At 38.9% G+C, this 21025-nt stretch overlaps 1 protein-coding gene and 1 non-coding gene across 4 annotated transcripts in view; one reads left to right on the top strand and one right to left on the bottom strand.

The window, feature by feature from the left end:
• The window catches only part of RNF125 (ring finger protein 125), a 96616-nt gene extending 89680 nt beyond the window's left edge, over window positions 1-6936 (top strand). For all 3 annotated transcript variants that reach the window (XM_040479154.1, XM_040479153.1, XM_040479155.1), the window contains exon 8: window positions 3052-6936. In XM_040479154.1, coding sequence (XP_040335088.1) covers window positions 3052-3138 — 87 coding nt within the window. In that variant the 3' untranslated portion in view covers window positions 3139-6936. The remainder of the gene's footprint in view (window positions 1-3051) is intronic.
• A 9724-nt stretch (window positions 6937-16660) lies between these two features.
• LOC121033267 (U6 spliceosomal RNA) lies at window positions 16661-16765 on the bottom strand. Its single transcript, XR_005791793.1, has one exon. It is a non-coding gene; the product is annotated as a U6 spliceosomal RNA (small nuclear RNA).
• Window positions 16766-21025: the final 4260 nt, after the last annotated feature.

Below are 21025 nucleotides of genomic sequence, written 5' to 3'. Positions count from 1 at the left end.
ACATTGTTTCTATGTGGTATGTGTTAACCTTACCTTTTTAAATTCAAGCAAAGAAAATTATGGTGGAAAAAATGTGTATAGACCTGAAGTTAAGTAATAGCATTAAGTAGGAAATTATAAAATACAGTGTTTTATAAACTTGACTATTAATATGAGTTATCTGCCTTAGACAAAATTATTTTCTTTGTGATTGAGATAATTGCTCCTTGTATAAGGTACTAGAGTTCACTTTCAAATTATTTTAATTTTTACTCTAGTCCCTCTGTGTGTCTAGTTTTAATATTTATGAAGTTGAAAACTTATGTACCTGAGATGAAATTATATCACATGAGTAATGAAATGGCTCAGAGTTTATTCTGCATGCAGTTGATACTACATTGAATGGCTAATAACAGATATGGTGTTATCAGTGTAGTAAGACACACAGGTCATGTTTTATTTAAATTCCATAAAACACAAAAGTCATGTTTATTGGACTTTTTCAAAACTGAAAAGTTTTTATTAGGAAAAATTATAAACATGCACAAAGGTAGTCAGAACAGCACCATGAACTCCCACATGTCATCAGTAACTACCCATCAGTAATTACCAACTCATGGCTAATCTCATTGTATTAAGAATTTTTCGGGGGGCACCTGGGTGGCTCAGTCAGTTGAGCATCTGACTCTTGATTTTGTCTCAGGTCATGATCTCATGGTCGTGGGATCAAGTCCCATATTGGGGTCTGTGGTGGGTGTGGGGCCTGTTAACATTGTCACTCTCACTCTTCCTTTGCCCCTCCCTGCTCACATGCGCTCATGCGTACTCTCAAAAAAATAAAAATTTAAAAAATTAAAAAAGAATTTTTTCTTTCAGTATTATTAGTAATTGACTTACAGCACTGTGTAAGTTTAAGATATACAGTATAATGACTTGTTTATGTATTGTGAAATGATTACCACCAATAATTTTACTTAACATCCATCATCTCATATAGATGCAGAATAAAAAATTTTTCTTTGTGATGAGAACTTTTAGCTTCCAAATATACCATACGTTGGTGGTAACTACAGCCTTCATGTTGTGCATTACATCCCCAGTATTTATTTATCTTATAAGTGGAAGTTTGTACCTTTCAACCACCTTCATCCAATTACCTCTCCCCCACCCAAGATTTTTTTTTTTTTAAGATGGAAGAAAAGTTAGATGTAGTATGAATAGTTCTAACTTATGACCGTATTTCCCATGATCAGGAATGAGAACAACAAGCCAAAAGTTAATGTAGCCTTTGTTCTACTTTGCTCCATGTGTTGCCATGTGAGGGTAATGTGTTATCCCCTGAGTCCCTTTCAGCAAAGGGGGTATTGCCTATTATGGGAGGAAATCCCTCATAGCCATGTTCTGAAATAGTATATTTTATTGTTTCCTCTATTTAAATACATGAAATATTAAGGGCTAAATTTAACTTTGCATACAATTTTCACATGATTTTTTTTTTTACTGCTTTCTTTTTATGCAATTTTTTAAATGCAATTTCAAGATAGAATTCAATAATTGTTGAAGACTGTCACTTGAAAATTTTTTCCCTGCTTTCTGATCTGCCCACTGTGGTTACAACATGAGGAGCTTGGGTTCTGACCTGGGTTTACGTAACAACTCGGTCACAGCTCTGTGACCTTGGGCAAGGTATTTAACCACTGAGCCTGTCTGTTCATTTGATAAGTGAGGAGAGTAAAACCACTTTGTCCCATAAGCTCTTGAGAGGCTTAAATTTGATAGTGCATGTAAAGTGATATGCACAGTTTGGGCAAGGGCGTTAGGCGAGTTGGAGATGGGGAGAGGATAAATGGGGGTACTAGGACCACTTGAAGAATTGAACAGGCTACACAACAGAGGCTTCATGTTCTCAGCTCCAGCGCTCAAATAATGTCTTTTCTGGCTGCTGAAGCTCACAGGGCCTCAACAGAGGCTGGTTCCGGTCTATATGTTCTCGTGTTTTACAACACATAGAGCTTCCTCTTTCCCTTAGCTCTGATAGGTGTTTTAAAAACTAGGTTGATTTCATATCTGTTCTGGCTATTCATAGTCACTCCATTCTTCTCGAGATTTTTCAAAGTATGATTCAGGGCTGGTCAGGAGGAAGCGACTTTGATGAGAGTACTTTCAACCCACTCAAAACCATATTCTTGGATGTGGAAATAAGGTAGAAGCAGTATTGTTTGTTTTGATTTTTTGGTTTCCCAAGCTACCAAGTACTATACTAAGCACTTTAGGCATATTATCTCATTTTATTCCTTACAGCAGCTTCTATGAAATGAGTATTGTGTTACTGTCGTCACTAGCTATGAAACATCTGAAGCTCAAAAGTTAATAAATTGCCTAAGAAAAAAACAGGATTGGTCCAAATCTTGTTCTCACCTAGGCCTTGTGGCTTTCCTTTGGATTTTGTTGATTTGCATTTATGCTTTTATGTTTTAGAATAGATTTCCAATAGAGACTTTACCTTATTATTATTATTATTATTATTATTATTATTATTGAAGAGGAGATGAGTTGCACAGGATAGGGCTCTTAATAGTTTTTGTTTTATTTACAGCACGTGCTAACTTAAAGGTTCGAAAGCCATTTTGACCATCGGGAGGCAAGGAGAAAGAGTTTTGTGTTCAATATATTTTTCAGAGATAGATATTCAGTAGAAGTCCTGGGATTGGTTAATTCTAGGGGAATGTCTTGACTTTACTCCATATTAGAAGTTTACTTGGAACATAGCACCCTGACCATGATTTATAATGTTGACTAAAGATTACCTGTGTAAACTCCAAATCAAGGCTATTCTACTATGACAATAACAAGTTAATTGTTATGCATTAAGAAGAACTAGAAAAATGTACTAGCCCCAAAGCAAAAGTTCTGGGATAAGTTTATGAGAGTTTCTGTGGAAACGTGGGACAGGTCACTAAATTCAGAGGTCTACTTTCCTGCAAAATGAGGCATTGCCTTGACCTTTATCCTCCAGTTGCTGAAAACTATCATCTCTGATTCTATGTTTCTAATTATTTTTTTTTATTGTAGGATTTTAATATAATTGAGGAAGCTCTTATCCGAAGGGTTTTAGACCGGTCACTTCTGGAATATGTGAATCACTCAAACACCACATAATTTTATTCAAAGGAAAGGAGAGGAGACCATTCAATTGCACCATTTGTTAAGATGCTGCTCGAACAATTGGAGGGAAATTGTCAATGTTCGATGGGCAAAAATGTACAACACAGTTATATGTTTGTCTATGTTTATTGTTATATTGCATTTTAAAACTGCTTTCATTGGGATGGTTTAAATCTGTTTTACATTCTCGACTTTCTTAGACACTTAACAAAAAATAGTCTCCATCAGCCACCAAGGTATAGAAGAGAACATGAGGCAGGATATGTGGGTGAACGATCTTTATTTGCAAATTGGATGATACTATGTGTAATGCTATAGATTAATAACTATCATCATAGTTGGGCAAGATAACTTATATTTGTTCTATGTAAAAAGATGGAGAATGAAACCAAGTATGGACATTCAAGGAAACCTGAAATCTGCTCTAGTGCTTATCTAATCTCTAACAGAATAATATGGGTAGCCTTGTATCAAAGTAGGAAAGGAAAATCTTGGAAGTCAACAAAGTCCGCTTAACCAAATTATCAAACATAATACTGTAAACAAAGTAAATGTGTTAACAATGTATACTTAATCCTTTGACTTTTTATAACTATGCACAATAAGAATTTAGTATTATATTTTTCAAATATTTGTAGCTTATTATTTAGAAATATTTCTATAATATAGGTAATTTCTTAAGGACCTTTAGCTGATATTTATAGAAGTGTTCATATTCATAATTTTTAGTGGAAAATCCTAAGGGCTTTGATTTTTTTTTTTTTTACTTTTATCTTTTAGAAAAAATAAAATAAAATATAAATACTGAAAACCAAACAAAATGTAGGAAACAGTTTTAGAACTCTGCCAGCCACTCTGGATATCTTCTGTGTATCCACTCACAGTTATTAGCTGTCTTCCACAGGAGTAACCACTACAGTGATATCAATACCTAAGTGTGTATTTTTAATCTGTAGGTTTTTTCTTTTTCTTAAAATGTATTATTAGTTAAGAACTTGGTCTGGATAGAGTTATCCACAGCCTGTATTTTGCTGTTTGCATACTCATGGTGCAATTCAGCATGTTCCTCTTTCCTCTGAATATTGACACATGGATCCAAATATAATAGACTCAGGTTTAATCCTTTTTGGCAAGATTATAGGTCATGGTGTGTTCTTTCATCAGAGGGCACACAATGTCTGGTTCTCTCTTTTCGTGATGTCAGCTGAAATTGATACTCAATGCCTTGATCCATTGATTTATTGTGAGTTGGAGGATATTCTAACCCTATCATTTCTCTTTCATTTATTAGTTGGAACATTTTTATAAAGAGATGTTTCCCCACATCTACTATTTGGTTGACTAACGGTCAGATTTGTATAGGAAAGGGAAAGTAAATGTTTGTATTTTCCCTTTATTTACTAATTTTCAAGATAATAAACTTGTTTCCTATTTCTTCCAGAGATCACTTTTTCTTTTTTTTTTTTTTTCAGTGTTACGAACTCATGAATTCAAACATGTTTGATAGGCCTCAACCCACTTCAAATATTACCTTATTGAAGTTCAAATTGTCCCATATCTGGCTATTGGGAGCCACCCCAAGTTGGTGCTGAGTCGTTTTGACACTACACTAGCCATCTTTAATAGTTTCCTTGCTATCTCAGAAGATCCAGGCTCAACTTGTGTGTTATTTGCCCCAGACCTGGAATCAGCCATCTCTCTAAAAAGCTTGGTTACTTTCAGTGAGAAATGGCATTTCAAAATCATAATCAGGACTCTCTGCATGCTCGTTGCTAGTAGCTTAGCCATGGTTTCTAGGAGAGAGCTAGGAAATACCTATTTTTTTCACAAGATAAGACACTTTCTGAGTTTATTGTAAAACTTCCAAGTCAAGTTGAGTACTATAGGGATTTTACTTAATCCTTCCTGTTACTACTATGTCTCCATTTTCTACACCGAGAATCCTGGTTTTCAAGGACACAGGGCATGATAGAGTTAGACTATCCCACAATTATTCACTTCCTTTATTTACCTTACACATGCAGCAGCCTCAGAATAACAATGCTAAAACCATCATCACCAATATGGTAACTGAAACAATTAAAATTTTTTCATTTGCTCTACCCATTCTCTATTTTTAAAAGTCATACTACGTCAGCATTTCCAGAACATATTGGTATAACATACTATACTGTCTCCCTTCTATCCCCCCTTAAGTCTTACTTCTTCAAATAACTATATATATAGTGCTTGTCACTGGTGGTTACCTGATGACTCTGTTTTTTTCATATCTGGATCTTTAATGATGAATCCAGGACATAGAATGATGTTTCTGTATTGAAAGGAAGAAAAGGAAGCTATGAAGACTAGTGATAACAACTGAGGATAAAATATTTGGCTATACTTAGCTTTTTAATTGTAATCATTATAAACTTTGTTTCTTACACATAAATGTAGTCATAATCACGCTGCCCCAAATGTTTTATAATTATCCATTCCTTCTTTAAAGTCTTGCTTACTATTCTGCCATCCTCTGTGAGGTAATTAGAAAAACATAAAACCGGATGAAATCTAGAGGGCCTTATTTCCTCTCTTTTAGATACTGGCTTCAAGCTTTTTACAGCTGCAAACAAGTAGGAAGAGGTTTTTAGTTTCACAAGCTCTTGTCTTGCAATTTGGATGGACCATCCAATAAAGCAAAACCTGCTAGACGACAAGTACAAAAAGAGAGGCATTTTTCAAAGATAACCAGACTGAAAATCTAGTCCCTAAAAAAAAAAAAAATAATAATAATAGTAATAATTTATTTCTGAGCATTAGTACTGATTATCCAGAAAAATAAAGCTTTATTAATTCAGAGCAACACAAAAGGCATCTTTAAATCTGTAAAACAAAAAAACTTCAAAACGTTGAAAACCATATTTTAAGGCAAGCTTTAAATCCTTTACCACTATTAACTTCAGCACAGCAATTCTGCATCCTGTCCCTGGATTCCTCTTAGGATAATTTTGCCACCTACAGGACAAACGAGGTGCTGGCCGCCTGAATTATTTTGCCTTCTGAATTAATTATCTTGAGGTCTAACATGGTGAAGTGCAAATACTCATTGTTTCACTGTGCCTTTAACCTTTTATAAAAAGGAATTGACAATTCATTGTTTCAAAAAAATGAAAACCGTAAATCAAACTGTCATACTGTACATCTTAAACATAAGTATACAGTGATGTATGTCCGTTATTTCTCCATCAAACCAGGGGGTTGGGGGGCGGGGGGGTGGGATGAGAACCAGTATTTGAAGCTGTTGACTATTAACAAAATATTTTACTTTCTCTATAGTGCTTCAAGATGCAATTTTTTCAAGGCCTTATAAAGGAAAAACTGGTTCACGTGTTACTCTTTAAAGATCAAATTCTTCTAACCCAACACAAACCTACGGAGATTTTTCTTTGTGGGCTTTTTAACCCAAGTTTCTAAATTGTAGCTTGAAAAATTGGATTGTGAATCTAGGATAAAGAGAGTTTCAGATCAGATCTCCTGAGAGAGATCTGCTTTGTTTCTTTACCTGGTGTTAGGTGTCTTTCATTTCGAAGTGAGTGTACTCCAGTTATTCAATGTTTATAATATCATTTGTACCTTTAAACATTGATTTTAGGGATTTTAAAAAGTCACTGAGGAATTCATTCCTTTATTACTCAACTACAACAACAAATCTGTATAGTGATCAGAATTTAAAATGTACAATTCTTTTCCTTCTGTAAATATGTATTATTGTTAGAAATAAAGAATGGCAGGACCATTGCTTTCATTAAAATATCTACTGTGTCTGCTTTTTTTTTTAATGTTTATTTATTTTGAGAGAGAGAGAGAGAGCAGGGAAGGGTCAGAGAGAGAGAATCCCAAAAGGCTCAGTACCTACAACGAGGAGGCTGGTGCAGGGCTCGATGTGAGGCTCGATCTCACGAACTGCAAGATCGTGACCTGAGCCAACATCAAGGCAGTCAACTGACTGAGCCACCCAGGCACCCCTACTGTGTCTGTTCTTAAATACGGATATTGATAAATGTTTACACAAACTTGATTAGCTTTTTAAATTGTCATTGTTCAGGAATATCTATCGCAAACATATACCTTCCTTTAGGCCAGTAGTTAGGTCATTTTGCCTCCCGGGAGACATTTGGCAATGCCTAGGGACATTTTTGGTTGTCATATCTCAGGTGTGCTGTTGGCCAGGGATGTGGCTACATAGAGAGAGGCCAGGGATGCTGTTCAACGTCTACAATGTATAGGTCAACTGTCCACAGCAAAGAATTACCCTGTCCAAAAGGTCATAGTGCTGAGGTTTAGAAACCCAGATTTAGGCCAAGGTAATGCTGAGCATCATGGAGTTATTACTGGTTCTGTTTCCAAAGGGCCTCATTGAAATTTAAAAGGTAAGATGTAAATGAACTCTATAAATCCTACTCCTTGCTAAATACATACTATGTATTTATGCTAAATACATACTATGTAACAATCATGTGTACTTCAGATGTGAATATATTCAAACAGACGAAAGCTTTTTGGGTTTTCCACGAGAGGTACAGGACAGAACACAGGTGCTATTGACGTGACCTCTGATGACTGTTTACTGAGTGCATCCTAAAAGATAGAAGCAGTCCAGAATGGGTTGAGAAGACTTACCTTTATCATCTAGATTATCTTTACTGAAGATGACAATATATGGCAGAGGGACACCTATGTCTGAGATCTTTGAGGCTAAGATATATTTAAGTTTCTAGCTTATTACTGGAAAATCATCTGGTATTTTAATCTTGGAGGGTCCAGAGAAGGCCACAGGTGGGTCTTGATTAAGGCTAATCATTGCCACAGAGCAGCCGTGTGAGAGCCCAATGAAGGTGAACCCCCCAGGAACTCCCCCAGGAAGAGATTGGTCAAGGTAGATAAGGTCATGCTGCAATTACAAACAACCCCAGACTCCAGTGCTCATTCAGTCAACTGTGGATCCTGCCTATTCTCTTGACAGCTGTTCTCCAGTCTCAGAATCCCAGACTGTTTTGGTCTCATGGCATTTGTGTATTACCGTGGGCTTCCCCAGTCATCCCTCATCACAGTGGGCGAAAGAGTTGATTACACAGGTCATTTGCACTCACATTGCATTTGCCAAAGCAAGTCATGGCCATATGTGATATCAAGGCATTGGGGAAATGCAATTGCCTTAGGTAGAAGAGAAGTGGATACTGGAATGCTAACCATGGAAGCACAAGCCGGGAGGCAGACATCGGGAGGTCCCCAGGGAAAAGGTATTAAAAATACTTGTGGAAAGGGGCACTGGGTGGCTCAGCTGGTGAAGCCTCTGACTCTCCATTTCAGCTCAGGTCATGATCTCAGAGGTTCATGTCCCACATCAGGCTCTGTGCTGACAGTGCAGAGCCTGCTTCGGATTCTCTCTCCATCCCTCTCTCTCTGCCCTTCCTTTGTTCTCCCTCTCTCGCTCTTTCAAAATAAACTAATAAAACAAACAAACAAACAAAAACAACATGTGGAGGGGCACCTTGTTGGTTCAGTGAGTAGAGTATGCCACTCTTGATCTCAGGGTCATGAGTTTGAGACCCACCTTGGGGGTAGAGTTTACTTAAAAAAAAAAATACATATGGAAAAGAGAGGCAAAAAGTTAAAACGAGACCAGCTTTTTAGAAACATGAACTGATACTCATTTTGCTATGGTAATTTTTGCTTCATTTTACTCAAAGTTTGGGATCATTTTACCAAATGAAAGCTCTTCTAGTTTCTCAAACATAAAACAATAATTTCATTTTTTAAATCACTTTTTCCTTTTCATTAAAAGAAATGTCAGGTGCGTTCTCAGTTCCTTACAAATATATTTTCTCAGTATACTTCATCAGAGCCACTTGTGTTACTTGTTAACTGCATTTTTCTGGGCCCTTCCCGGGTGTAGAGAATCAGAATGTCTGAAATTCCGATCAATTCATCAGCAACTTATCAAAATGTATTTAAATCCATCCATTTCCCACCATCTCTGGGATTACAATTTTAATCGAAATCATCTTCATCGTGTGCCTGGACTCCTGCAGTAGACAGGACTTCCCGTCTCCACTTGAGACATTATGGTCCGTTATTCATACAGCAGTGAGAAGGATCTTCAAAAGCAGAAGTCTGATTATGTCCTTTCCCTCTCCGCTGCTTAAACTGTTCCCAAGGCTTCCCCTTATTACTAGAATAAAACCCAAATGCCTTCCCATTGTCTTCAAAAGACTTTCATGATCCGGCCCCTACCTACCTCTCCAATTTCGCTTCACTACACTCTTCTTCTCCTTGATCCTGACACCCCAGCCACACTGGTCCCTAGGTTCACTAAACACACCAAGGTTAAGGTGGTCCCTGTGCCATGGTACTTTCTATTCCTGTTGTTTGAAGGCTCTTTCTCTGGAGTTTGGTGTGTTTGCCTCTAAATCATTCAAACTCTCAGCTCAAATGTCGTTTCTCACCAGATATTTCCTCACAATTCTAGCCAAAAACTCTTCCCCATTTTGTCATTTGCCTACTATAGTTTCTTCTTAACTGTTATTAGAATTTGAAATTAGCTTACGTGTTTATTTTCATTTTTATTCAGTGTCCTCTTTAGAATATAAATCCCTTGAATGCAGGCACCACTAAACTACCCAACATCTTTAAAATTTTTTTTAATGTTTATTTATTTATTTTGAGCGGGAGGGGCAGAGAGAGAGAAAATCTCAAGCAGGCTCCCCCTGACATGGGTCTCAATCTTATAATCTGTGAGATCATGTCCTGAGCCAAAATCAAGAGTCGGATGCTTAACTGACTGAGCCATCCATCCAAGCTCCCCTACCCAACATCTTAATGTGCATTTTATTTTTTATTTTTTTTTAAACTAATTTATTTATTTTGATGGGGCACCTGGGTGGCTCAGCTGGTGAAGCGTCTGACTTCGGCTCAAGTCATGAACTCACAGTTCGTGAATTCAAGCCTTGTATTGGGCTCTGTACTGACAGCTCAGACCCTGGAACCTGCTTTGGATTCTGTGTCTCCCTCTCTCCCTGTTTCTCGCGCGCTCTCTCTCAAAAATAAATAAACATTAGAAAAAAATTATTTATTTATTTTGAGTGAGTGAGAGAACACGGGGGAGAGGCAGAGAGGGAAAGACAGAAAGTCCCAAGCAGGCTTCATGATGTCTGTGCAGAGCTGGATGCAGGGCTCGAACTCATGAATTGTGAGGTCATGGCCTGAGCTGAAATCAAGAGTTGGACGCTTAACTGACTAAGCCACCCAGGGGTCCCTGGAATTAGTAAGCTCAGGTCATGATCTTAGAATTAGTAAGAATACCTCAATAGGTGTCTTAGCTCAGGCTGTTACAACAAAATACAATAAACTGGGTGACGTACACAACAGACATTTATTTCTTACAGTTCTGGAGGCTGGGAAGTTCAAGATCAAGGTGTCAGCAGATTCAGTTCTTGGGGAGACCCCTATTCCTGCCCTGTAGATGGCCACCTTCACATAGCACAGGCACAGCAAACTCTGTTCTCTTCCTCTTTCTATAAAAGAATTAATCAGGGGCGCCTGGGTGGCGCAGTCGGTTAAGCATCCGACTTCAGCCAGGTCACGATCTCGCGGTCCGTGAGTTCGAGCCCCGCGTCGGGCGCTGGGCTGATGGCTCGGAGCCTGGAGCCTGTTTCCGATTCTGTGTCTCCCTCTCTCTCTGCCCCTCCCCCGTTCATGCTCTGTCTCTCTCTGTCCCAAAAATAAATAAATGTTAAAAAAAAAATTAAAAAAAAAAAAAAAAGAATTAATCATATCATGGGGGGGTCCACCCTTATGAACTCATCTAAACCTAGTTACCTCTCAAAGTAGTAACTGCAAATGCCATCACATTGGGGGTTAGGACTTCAACATGAATTTTGGGAGATAACATTCAGCCATAACAATAAATATGCAATGAATGTAAAAATATAGTTAACAATGAAGAAACATCGTAAAGCACATATATATAAAACATGAAACTATTACTATTTATCAAAGATATTAAACAAAAAAAATTATAATGATAACCATTTTTCTCTCTTAACACAATGTCTGGCATAGTGTGATCTCTCAATAGATACTTTTTTCAAGCAGTCTATCAGCAAAATTTCTCAATTAATAGTTCTTCACACAAAGTTGTGGTGGAACTGGCACTTTGTAGTAGCATTAATGGTATAATTTACACATTCCAAAGCAATTTGGTGGTGGCATTTTACCTCTGGACACAATATTCTACTTCTGGAAATATTTCCTGGCACTCTAATCCCAAATGGAACCTATGTGCAGGATTATATTTATTGTACTGCCATTCATATTAACAAAAAAAGGGAGGACATAAATTAGAGTCCAATATTTTTTTATTTTTTTAAAGACCTCTTTTTCTTTGTTGTTGTTTTTTTAAATGTTTATTTATTTTTGGGGCGCCTGGGTGGCGCAGTCGGTTAAGCGTCCGACTTCAGCCAGGTCACGATCTCGCGGTCCGTGAGTTCCAGCCCCGCGTCAGGCTCTGGGCTGATGGCTCAGAGCCTGGAGCCTGTTTCCGATTCTGTGTCTCCCTCTCTCTCTGCCCCTCCCCCGTTCATGCTCTGTCTCTCTCTGTCCCAAAAATAAATAAACGTTGGAAAAAAAAATTAAAAAAAAAATGTTTATTTATTTTTGAGACAGAGAGAGACAGAGCGTGAGCAGGGGAGGGCAGAGAGAGGGGGAGACACAGAATCCAAAGCAGGCTCCAGGCTCTGAGCTGCCAGCACAGAGCCCGATGCAGGGTTAGAACTCATGAACTGCGAGATCACGACCTGAGCTGAAGTCAGATGCTTAACCAACTAAGCCACCCAGGAGCCCCTATTTTTTTTTTTTTAAAGTAATCACTATGCCAAGTATGGGGCTCAAACTCATGACCCAGATGTCAAGAGTTGCAGGCCCTACCAACTGAGCCAGCCAGACATCCCAAGTCCGATACCTTGTAAAATGTGGCCTTTTGGTTGACATGGTTATTAAATACGTTAATACATTTTTCAGTTTACTGTCAGGTCAGCCTGGAAATAATTTTATCTCTAAATTATCACATTTAAACTCTGGCATTTATGGTTAGTTTTAATTTAACTCCCAGAGGGCAATCCTATTCACTATTTCCAAATTCTTACGAAATATTTTATTATTGCTCTAGTCCTCCTACCCCCAATAAATCATATTGTTTCATGCCTCTGCAATTTTGTATACTTCCTTAGCCTAAAATAAGTTTCATGATTTCTCTGAAAAGACTTTTTTCAGCCATCCAAAGTAGAGTCAACAACACCATCCTTTATATCATCACTATCCCTCGACCACACCTCCCTTGCTACATTTATCATATTTCTTTGTTTATATACCTGATTCTCATGAGACTGGAATTTCCTTGAGGGCAAGGCATGGCATTTATCTTTACCTTCACAGAGGCTTACTATAAACTCAATACATGTGTCTTAGTCTGCTAGGGCTGTCGTAATAAAATACCACATACTGAGTGGGTTACACAACAGAAACTTACTTTGTCATAGTTCTGTAGGCTGAAAAGTCCAACATCAAGGTCCATCAGGGTTTGGTTTCTAGTGAGAGCTCTCTGGCTTTCAGATGGCCACCTTCTTGCCGTGTCCTCACATGACAGAGACAACATAAGAAAACTCTCTCTTGTAAGGGCATTAATCCCATCATGAGGGCACCTTCATGATCTCATCTGATCCTAATTACCTCCCGCAGGCCCTATCTCCAAACACTATCACATGGGAGGTTAGGGTTTCAATACATGAATCGGGGGGGGGGGGGGAGATAGTTTATTGTAACATGTTTGTTGGATGGAAAAATGAATAGCTGATAAATTGATTAGAATACTCATGTTAGCTCCTTAGCATATTTTTTTCTTACTAGTAAAGTATATATGGGGAGCGAAATTATAATAAAGAGAGCAGCATTATCTCTGAATTTGCTCAATATTTTTTCCCTAGAACTTAGCACAGTGCCACGCATCTTTAGGCACTCAATAAATATCTGGGGAAAAATTGGTAAATAAATTCTAGTTTGAGGACTATAGGCAAGATATTCCTTTAATGAGTGAAGCCTTTGACCTAGATGCATCTCTTTTCTCTAGATGTACAACTGCCGGTCAAGTGAGCCAATCTACTTACAGATTCTCTCATAGACAGGATTCTAAAGCAGCAATTCAGGCCACTGGTATAGCTCTTATAGGAGAAGCAGTATTATTTCGCCTTCATTCAGTACGATTGGAGGTATGGTGCTAGTTCTGAGAGACCATTGTACGTTATATATTACAGTTGCTGATTTTAATTTGCTCCACATTATACAGTGTAGTAATTTGCTAGAGTTCACTTAGGTAACCAAATAAAATTGCCTAGCCCAGGTAATCAGATAAAATGAAGAAAATGTTTAAAAGACTATTATATGTCTTGACATATAATATATATATTTTACTATACCTCTAAGTGTATTTAACCTTGTTCCTTTGGCACATTCTTAAACAATGTATGGAAGAAGGTCAAAATTCTGTAAGTAAAATCATACTGTCCTTTGACAGTATTTCAAAAATGTGTTCTCCAAATATTCAGTCTTAAGGCACACTGGTTGGAAAACGATCTTAAAGAGAAATAATAATTTCTAATAAAAAGTTTTTAATAATGTAGTCAAACTCTTAGGAACAGAAAATAGAATGGTGGTCGTCAGGGCAAGAGGGAAGGGGAAAAGGGGAGTGGTCGGTCAACAAATATAGAACTTCAGTTTCAAAAGATGAAAAAGTTCACTTGTTACATAACAAGGCGCATATAGTCAACACTAGACTATGCACTTGAAGATGGTTAAAATGAGGGGCCCCTGGCTGGCTCAGTTGGTGGAGTATGCAACTCTGGATCGTGGGGTCATGAGTTTGAGCCCCATGTTGGGTGTAGAGATTACTTAAAAATAAAATCTTAAAAAAAATGGTTAAAATGGTAAATTTTATATATATTTTTTATCACAACAAACAAACAAACAAACAAACAAAATTGGTATGTGGGTAAACCAAATACCATGGTGTAAATATAATTCTATGCCAGTTTGGGAAATCATAATTGTCAGTGAAATTTAGGAAAGAGGTATCATCTCACTGGTAACGTTCTTGAGATTTCAAAAATAAAGTATTTAAATATAGAGACTGAACAACTCTCCTCCCTGTTGCTATTTTTTCCACCCACTGGTCTCTCTCCAGACTTGGGATAAAGTTTAAGGTTTTAAGAAGCTTTAGAAAGCTTTTATTTATTTTTTTTTTTAATTTTTTTTTTCAACGTTTATTTATTTTTGGGACAGAGAGAGACAGAGCATGAACGGGGGAGGGGCAGAGAGAGAGGGAGACACAGAATCGGAAACAGGCTCCAGGCTCTGAGCCATCAGCCCAGAGCCTGACGCGGGGCTGGAACTCACGGACCGCGAGATCGTGACCTGGCTGAAGTCGGATGCTTAACCGACTGCGCCACCCAGGCGCCCCTAGAAAGCTTTTAGAAGAAGCTTTGCTTGCTTCTGTTTTCCCCTATTAGTAATGGTTGTACATTCTCTTAGATATTTATTGTTTTGAGCCACCAATCTGGATTAGTATCACTTAATTATAAGACTTTTGATGGAATTCTTAAGAAGACAGTTTTTGCTGTTGTTGTGGTGCTGTTGTTATTGTTGTTTCTCACACTGAGTATCTTCAGCTCAAATAATTTAGCATTTGGGGACCACTATGAGGGAAGAATCTGCCTGAGACCAAAAGGAATCCAAGGAAAGCAGAGCCAAGAGAAAGTGAAAAAACTAAATCATGAGGTATCTTTTGAGCCTCTGGTTTCAAATATGCATCATCTCAGCTTTACCATGGAATCATGTGAACTAGAGAATTCTATTTATTGCTTAAGCCATTAAAAGAAATATTTATTTATTTATTTATTTAGAGAGACAGAGAGAGCAGAGGAGGGACAGAGAGAGAGGGAGAGAATCCCAAGCAGGCTCCATGCTGTCAGTGTGGAACCCAACTCAGGGCTCGAACTTATAAGCCATGAGGTCATGACCTGAGCCGAAACCAAGAGTCAGATGCTTCACTGACTGAGCCACTCACGTGCCCCAGCTTAAGCCATTTTAATACTTGGTTTTCTATTATTTGCAGGGCAAAGAAACTTGACCAATAGGGATTCCATGCAATATTTCTGCATTCTTTTTTTTAAATTATTTTTTAATGTTTATTTATTTTTGAGAGGGAGAGAGCAAGCGAGCTGGGGAGGAGCAGAGAGAGAGGAGAAGAATCTGAAGCAAGCTCCAGGCTTTGAGCTGTCAGCACAGAGCCCGACATAGGGCTCGAACTCACACCGTGAGATCGTGACCTGTGCCAAAGTCGGATGCTTAACCGACTGAGTCACTCAGCTGCCCCAATATTTCTGCATTCTTAAAATGCATTTCTCCCGGGGGTACTGGGTGGCTCAGTCAGTTAAGTGTCTGACTTCGGCTCAGGTCATGATCTCAGGGTCCGTGGGTGTGAGCCCCACATTGTGCTCTGTGCTGACAGCTTAGAGCCTGCAGCCTGCTTTGGATTCTGTGTCTCCCTCTCTCTCTGCCCCTCTCCCGCTCATGTTCTTTCTCTCTCTTTCTCTCTCTCTCTCTCTCTCTCTCTCAAAAATAAATAAACACTTTAAAAAAATTTAAAAATGCATCTCCCCCATTACCTAGTTCAAATTGGTAATGTACAACCTTAGAGTTCTAAGTGATATAGACATCAATACCAGAAGTGGGGTTACTGTTTCAGATCATCAGAGAAAATGCAGAACTAGCTGAGCTGTGGCTAGGTTGAGGGTTGGGGTAGTAAATATTCCTGCACTGTAGGTTGAGAAACTTAAGATTTTGTAGGTAGATACAAAGCAATTGCCTACACTATATCCTTAAGTTTATTGGGCCTAAAGCATATGGCTATGAAGGGTAAAGCCTTAGAAAACTTAGTAGCAAATCATTAGTGGGTCAGTATTCCAGTTATCAGTCTATTAATTCTAAGTTCCAGATTTATTATTTTTGCTTGCTGTGTGAAAACAGATCTGGGCCCTTAAATATTTTTCCTTTGCCAACACACGATAATACTTTTTTCCAACAGAGGGCACTAGAGAGAATATGCAGGAGGAAAGGCGTTTTGTTCCCCATTCTGGTAGATCCTTGCTTCCCATAGTGCACAGAGCCAACCCCAGCTTCTGCAGTGCACAGTGGCCAGCAGCACCCAGCAGACAGCATCTGCCTCCAACACCCCCCTGGATGGTTTGTGACAGAATGCCTCCAGGGGACACGTCTCTGTAAACAGCTTTCCCTTGCACCCTGCATGCTTCTACCAGCATGATGCCACAGAGACTTCTCTGCCATCCAGTGAACCACAGCTGGGTCCTCTCCAGCTATGGAGAGGGGTGGGGCCCTTCTCTGGGTACTCCGTTTCAACGTTTTGTTGTTTAATATGGAATGCTTCATGAATTTGTGTGTCATCCTTGTGCAGGGGCCATGCGAATCTTCTCTCTGTATGGTTCCAATTTTAGTACATGTGTTGCTAAAACAAGCATTCAAGCCTATATTCTTTACAGTCCTCTGTACTTATACCAATCCCCTATTAGAGTTAAAAAGGTTTTTATATTAAACTTTCTCTGTTCAAGTTACTGTGATTTCCCTCCCCTGATTGCACCCAGACTGATAAATCAGACTGATTTTTCCTGAGTACCTTCAGTAAGGCATAACAACAAATTTGCAACGTTTTCCTGGATGTGAGCAGAAAAAAAGAGGAGCTGGGAACTCCTCTGAGGTCCAAATCAAAACAGTCCAAAGTACAAAGGTCAAGTGCTCTGACTCACTTTACTTTCTCTGTGTAAGATTAAAATGCTGATTGAGAAAGTGAGTATCCTGTCACCTACAACAGGGAGGAACGAATGAAGGATGTGAGTTACCCTGATACCCTGGGCCACACCACAGCACCTCACACTGGCTCCCCTCCTGACAAACAGGATGACATTGCTGTTGCAAACTACACTGGACTGGAATTCAGTCTGTGGGCAGGGTGCTATTATAGAAGAGAAAGAAGACTTCTCTGCCGGCTCTACCAGTTCTTCACCCACACTGTCCTAAGATAAAGTTTGTCAAACTGGGTACATGTTGACCCCAGAGCTGCTGCTAACAAACAGAAAATCTATGACGATAGCCCAGACTTGGGTCTTCAACTTAGCAACCATGCTGACCTGATAAAGTTTTTGGTGTTTAATCTTAGGAAATTGCCATAAAATGAAACTGATAGGTGACTATGGTTTTATTAAAATTGTAGCACCAGCAAAATCCCGTCTGTATAACAGGCCTGTGATTCACTGAAATCAATGGGATAGGATAGAATGTTCTAATTCTTTAGACAGCCTCAGGCCATTCTTGTACCCGGTACCATTAACAAGTGAATTGCAAATGAAATATACCCCTTCCCTCTCCCTAAAAAAGGTTATTTACTTTAATGTCCTTTTTGGTGTTCCCTTGGCAATAGGAATGATTCCAGAAGGCAACACTAGACTGCCACATTAGTTGACAATAGAATTCTCACCACTGCCAAGTCAACCGAATGATACCCATGAGACTCAGTGGTTTTCTGCTTTGCTTCATTAACTCTGTCCAGCAGCAAATGGTACATATCCTGTGATTTCTTCCCTTCTCTTCATGTTTTAAATGTTGAGTTTTCATAATAGTTGTATTTGTTCTACATTGTGGTACACAAAAGGTGGTTGATAGGGACTACATTTATGATTTAGTCTAAGGCTGTAGGATCATGAGATATTAAAACTAGATCAGATTAAGATTCAACTAAAGGGATAAATTATGTGGAGACTAGAAAAATAGCAGTCTTGTGACATTGCCTCTTGGAGCACAGCTGGAAGGTACTTTGGATTGTCTTCTTTAGAAGCAATATATGCAATATGTATTGAGGGAGAATGGGTGGAATAATTGAAATTTATGTATAGAAAGAAGGGTGTGTATTTCTGCTGGAGGGTTCTTCTACTTCTCTAAAATTTAGGCTTTGTTTGCTTTTTAAAACTGGTGTCAGGCTTTTGCCTCTACTGTTATAGTGGAACTAATCTTGTTATGGTTGTCTTTATCTAAGCCATGTGCCCAGAGAATGTCGATACATGTGTGAAGTAAAGGGGGCCCGGGAAGGAAAAAGAAAAAAAGGTGGAGGAGAAAAGAAAGATGTTTAGATGCTTTAGCTTTAAATTTACATATTTCTCTCAAAGATTAAAAAAAACACCAAAGAAAAGTTGAAATGTGAGTTCATTTGTTGGAATCTATTGCCATTTCTGGTCTAATTTATGGTTCTGCTTTTTAGGATGGCATATTTGATTCCTGAAACAATTTCAGCTGCATTCAAAATGTCTGTTTCATTTTTGGTTTGGTCTCTCTACTGATTGGCTTTCTCTTTTCGGGCAAAGGAAGAGGCTACTGTCCCTTAGATGATGTTAACATACCTTCCAAGTTAGGCACTAATAGAAACTGATTAAACTATCGGGATCTCAATTCTACCTTCTTGAGAGAGGATAACTGGCACAGGTTGGGTCTATATCCCCTCTATTTTAATCAATTTTAACATGGAAGCTCGATTCAAAATAGGGCCACTAGGGCTACTGGTAGGAATATTAGTAAAAAATGATAGCTGTACAATAGCACATAAAATACTGCTGATAGGAAATTAAACATTATTAAATAGCACGAAAAATGCATATTCATAGTGACATTTATGAAAGAGTTGAAACTTAACTGTCCCAAACTAGGGTGGACTAAAAAAGGGTAAATTCCTTTATTTTCTATACTTAATTTAATCTCACTTTTGTGTTTCCATTTGTGCTAATTTGCAGAGTTATGAAGAGAGACTCTAAACTCACAATGACAAGTAACTCAGTTCCTTCTCCTTGGGGAAGAGGAACCACTTTTGCAGTGTTTCATTCTCCTCTGCCTTCCTATTTCCTCCTAAAGTGTTGATTCAATTAGGAAAATGGGTTGGAATCCAGTCAGGAAAGAGAGCTCTCAATAAGTAGTTCAAAAGAGGATGTTTAATATGGAAAACAATTACAAAGATGTCAGGAGAGCTGAAAGACCATGTGTGACAGTGAGGCAAACACAGAAGCTGCTGAGAAAAGGCAGGGACTGCCCAGCTGGCTTGAGGCTCCTGAACCGTAGAGCAAAGGGTGGTCTTCCAGAAGTTAAAACCATGGCAGAAACAAAGCCACAGCCAGAAGCAGAGACGAGAAATGTTTTGGCTTCTTCCTTCCAGTCTCTCATCGGTGTCTCCCATTGGCTGAATATAGACAGAAGTCACTTAGCTGGCAAGGGAGAATGAGAAAATCTGCAAGGGTCAGCTCTAGCAATATAGACCAAAATGGGTGACAGGTAGGGAGGCAGATCTGATAGTCACCAAGCAAATGTCTGGCGTAGACGCTTTCTACTACAAGTAACGAAACAGCCAACTGACAATGGTTTAAACTAGAAGGTCTTAACAGGAGACAGGACAGTTTCAGGGTTGATTAGATTATTAGAATGGCTCAACTACCTAAGGATCTACGTCCCTTCCATCTTTCAGCTCTGCCATTGGTCAGCATATTGGCTTATTCTTTGTCTTGTCCTTTTCACAGTTTCATCATGGTTGCAGAGTCCCAGGCAGCACAGGTTGACAAGAAAACATTCAGATGTAGCATGGTATTGTTTATTCCTATTTGTTTGTTTTTCAGTCAGCAAAGAAAGGCACTTGTTGAAGCACCTCAGAAGAATCCCTCTCACACCTCCTTGGTCATAACTGCATCACATGCCCAGGCTTAAACCAATGGTAAGAAGAAAGGACCCATCCAGACTGGCTCATCTCAATCATGGTATTTCCCCTTGAGCTGGAAATGTCCTCCTGAAGGGCATAGCCAGGAAAAAGAAAAGGTACCCAAACAAAACTCATGATTTGTTACAGTGGGGGATGGAAATAGGGTTTATAAATGTTTGTTGATGGGAACATGGTGCCCTGTATGGTTTCCCTTCCACATTTTTATTCACTTGACCTCCTTCTTACTCAGCCTGAGTGTGGGATGAGGTGGGGAAAAGAAGAAATTAGGATTAATGCATCAGGAATGTAAAGAATGTTGGGTTTTTTTTTTGTTTTAAAAGAACATTTCCAAAACAGGCTTAATAATTAAATGATATGCCTTCAGCAGATAGGTTATTTATGTACATGATCAGGACTAATGTTAAAAATATTTAGCCACTAGAACCAAATGGGCATTGGACATTCAGGACAGACTATTTATTGCCCAATCAGAATGGGCAAGCTGAGAATGGGCACCAGAGCTGTGCTGGTGCAAACCAGCTGAATGTTGACACGGTTGACAATTAAAAAAAAGATACCAAACGGTGGACAGTGAAACGTGAGCCTCACTCCCATTCCATCCCCCAGCTTCCCAGTTCACTTCCCCAAAAGCAACCACTCTTACCAGAAAAACAGACTGTTGAGGCTCTGTGGTAAGACAAAGCGAGGCTTTGTGAAGACAGAAATTAATTTTCTGAATTCACTTATCTCCTCCTTTTAGTACATTAATTGCCTGGCCTAGTGGACTTGGTTGGAGAGTTTTGCATATGGGAGGGCCCAGAAGGCAGTAAGTGGCAAGGGGGAAAGGTCCACATCCAGTCCAAGGGATTGTGGTTGGAAAAGAAAGGAGGAGTAGGGAAAAGGTTAGGTTGAGGGGAGTGCTGGGGGCCTGGGAGCTGAAAGCACATTACCTTATAGGTTGTGCAGAAGCAAACTAGGGGTCAGCACTAC

This window comes from Herpailurus yagouaroundi, unplaced genomic scaffold (genome assembly GCF_014898765.1).
Source record: "Herpailurus yagouaroundi ecotype Mexico unplaced genomic scaffold, PumYag 142, whole genome shotgun sequence".
NCBI lineage: Eukaryota > Metazoa > Chordata > Mammalia > Carnivora > Felidae > Herpailurus > Herpailurus yagouaroundi.
Note: the sequence above shows the minus strand (reverse complement) of the source record. Positions and strands in the feature narration are given on the sequence as shown.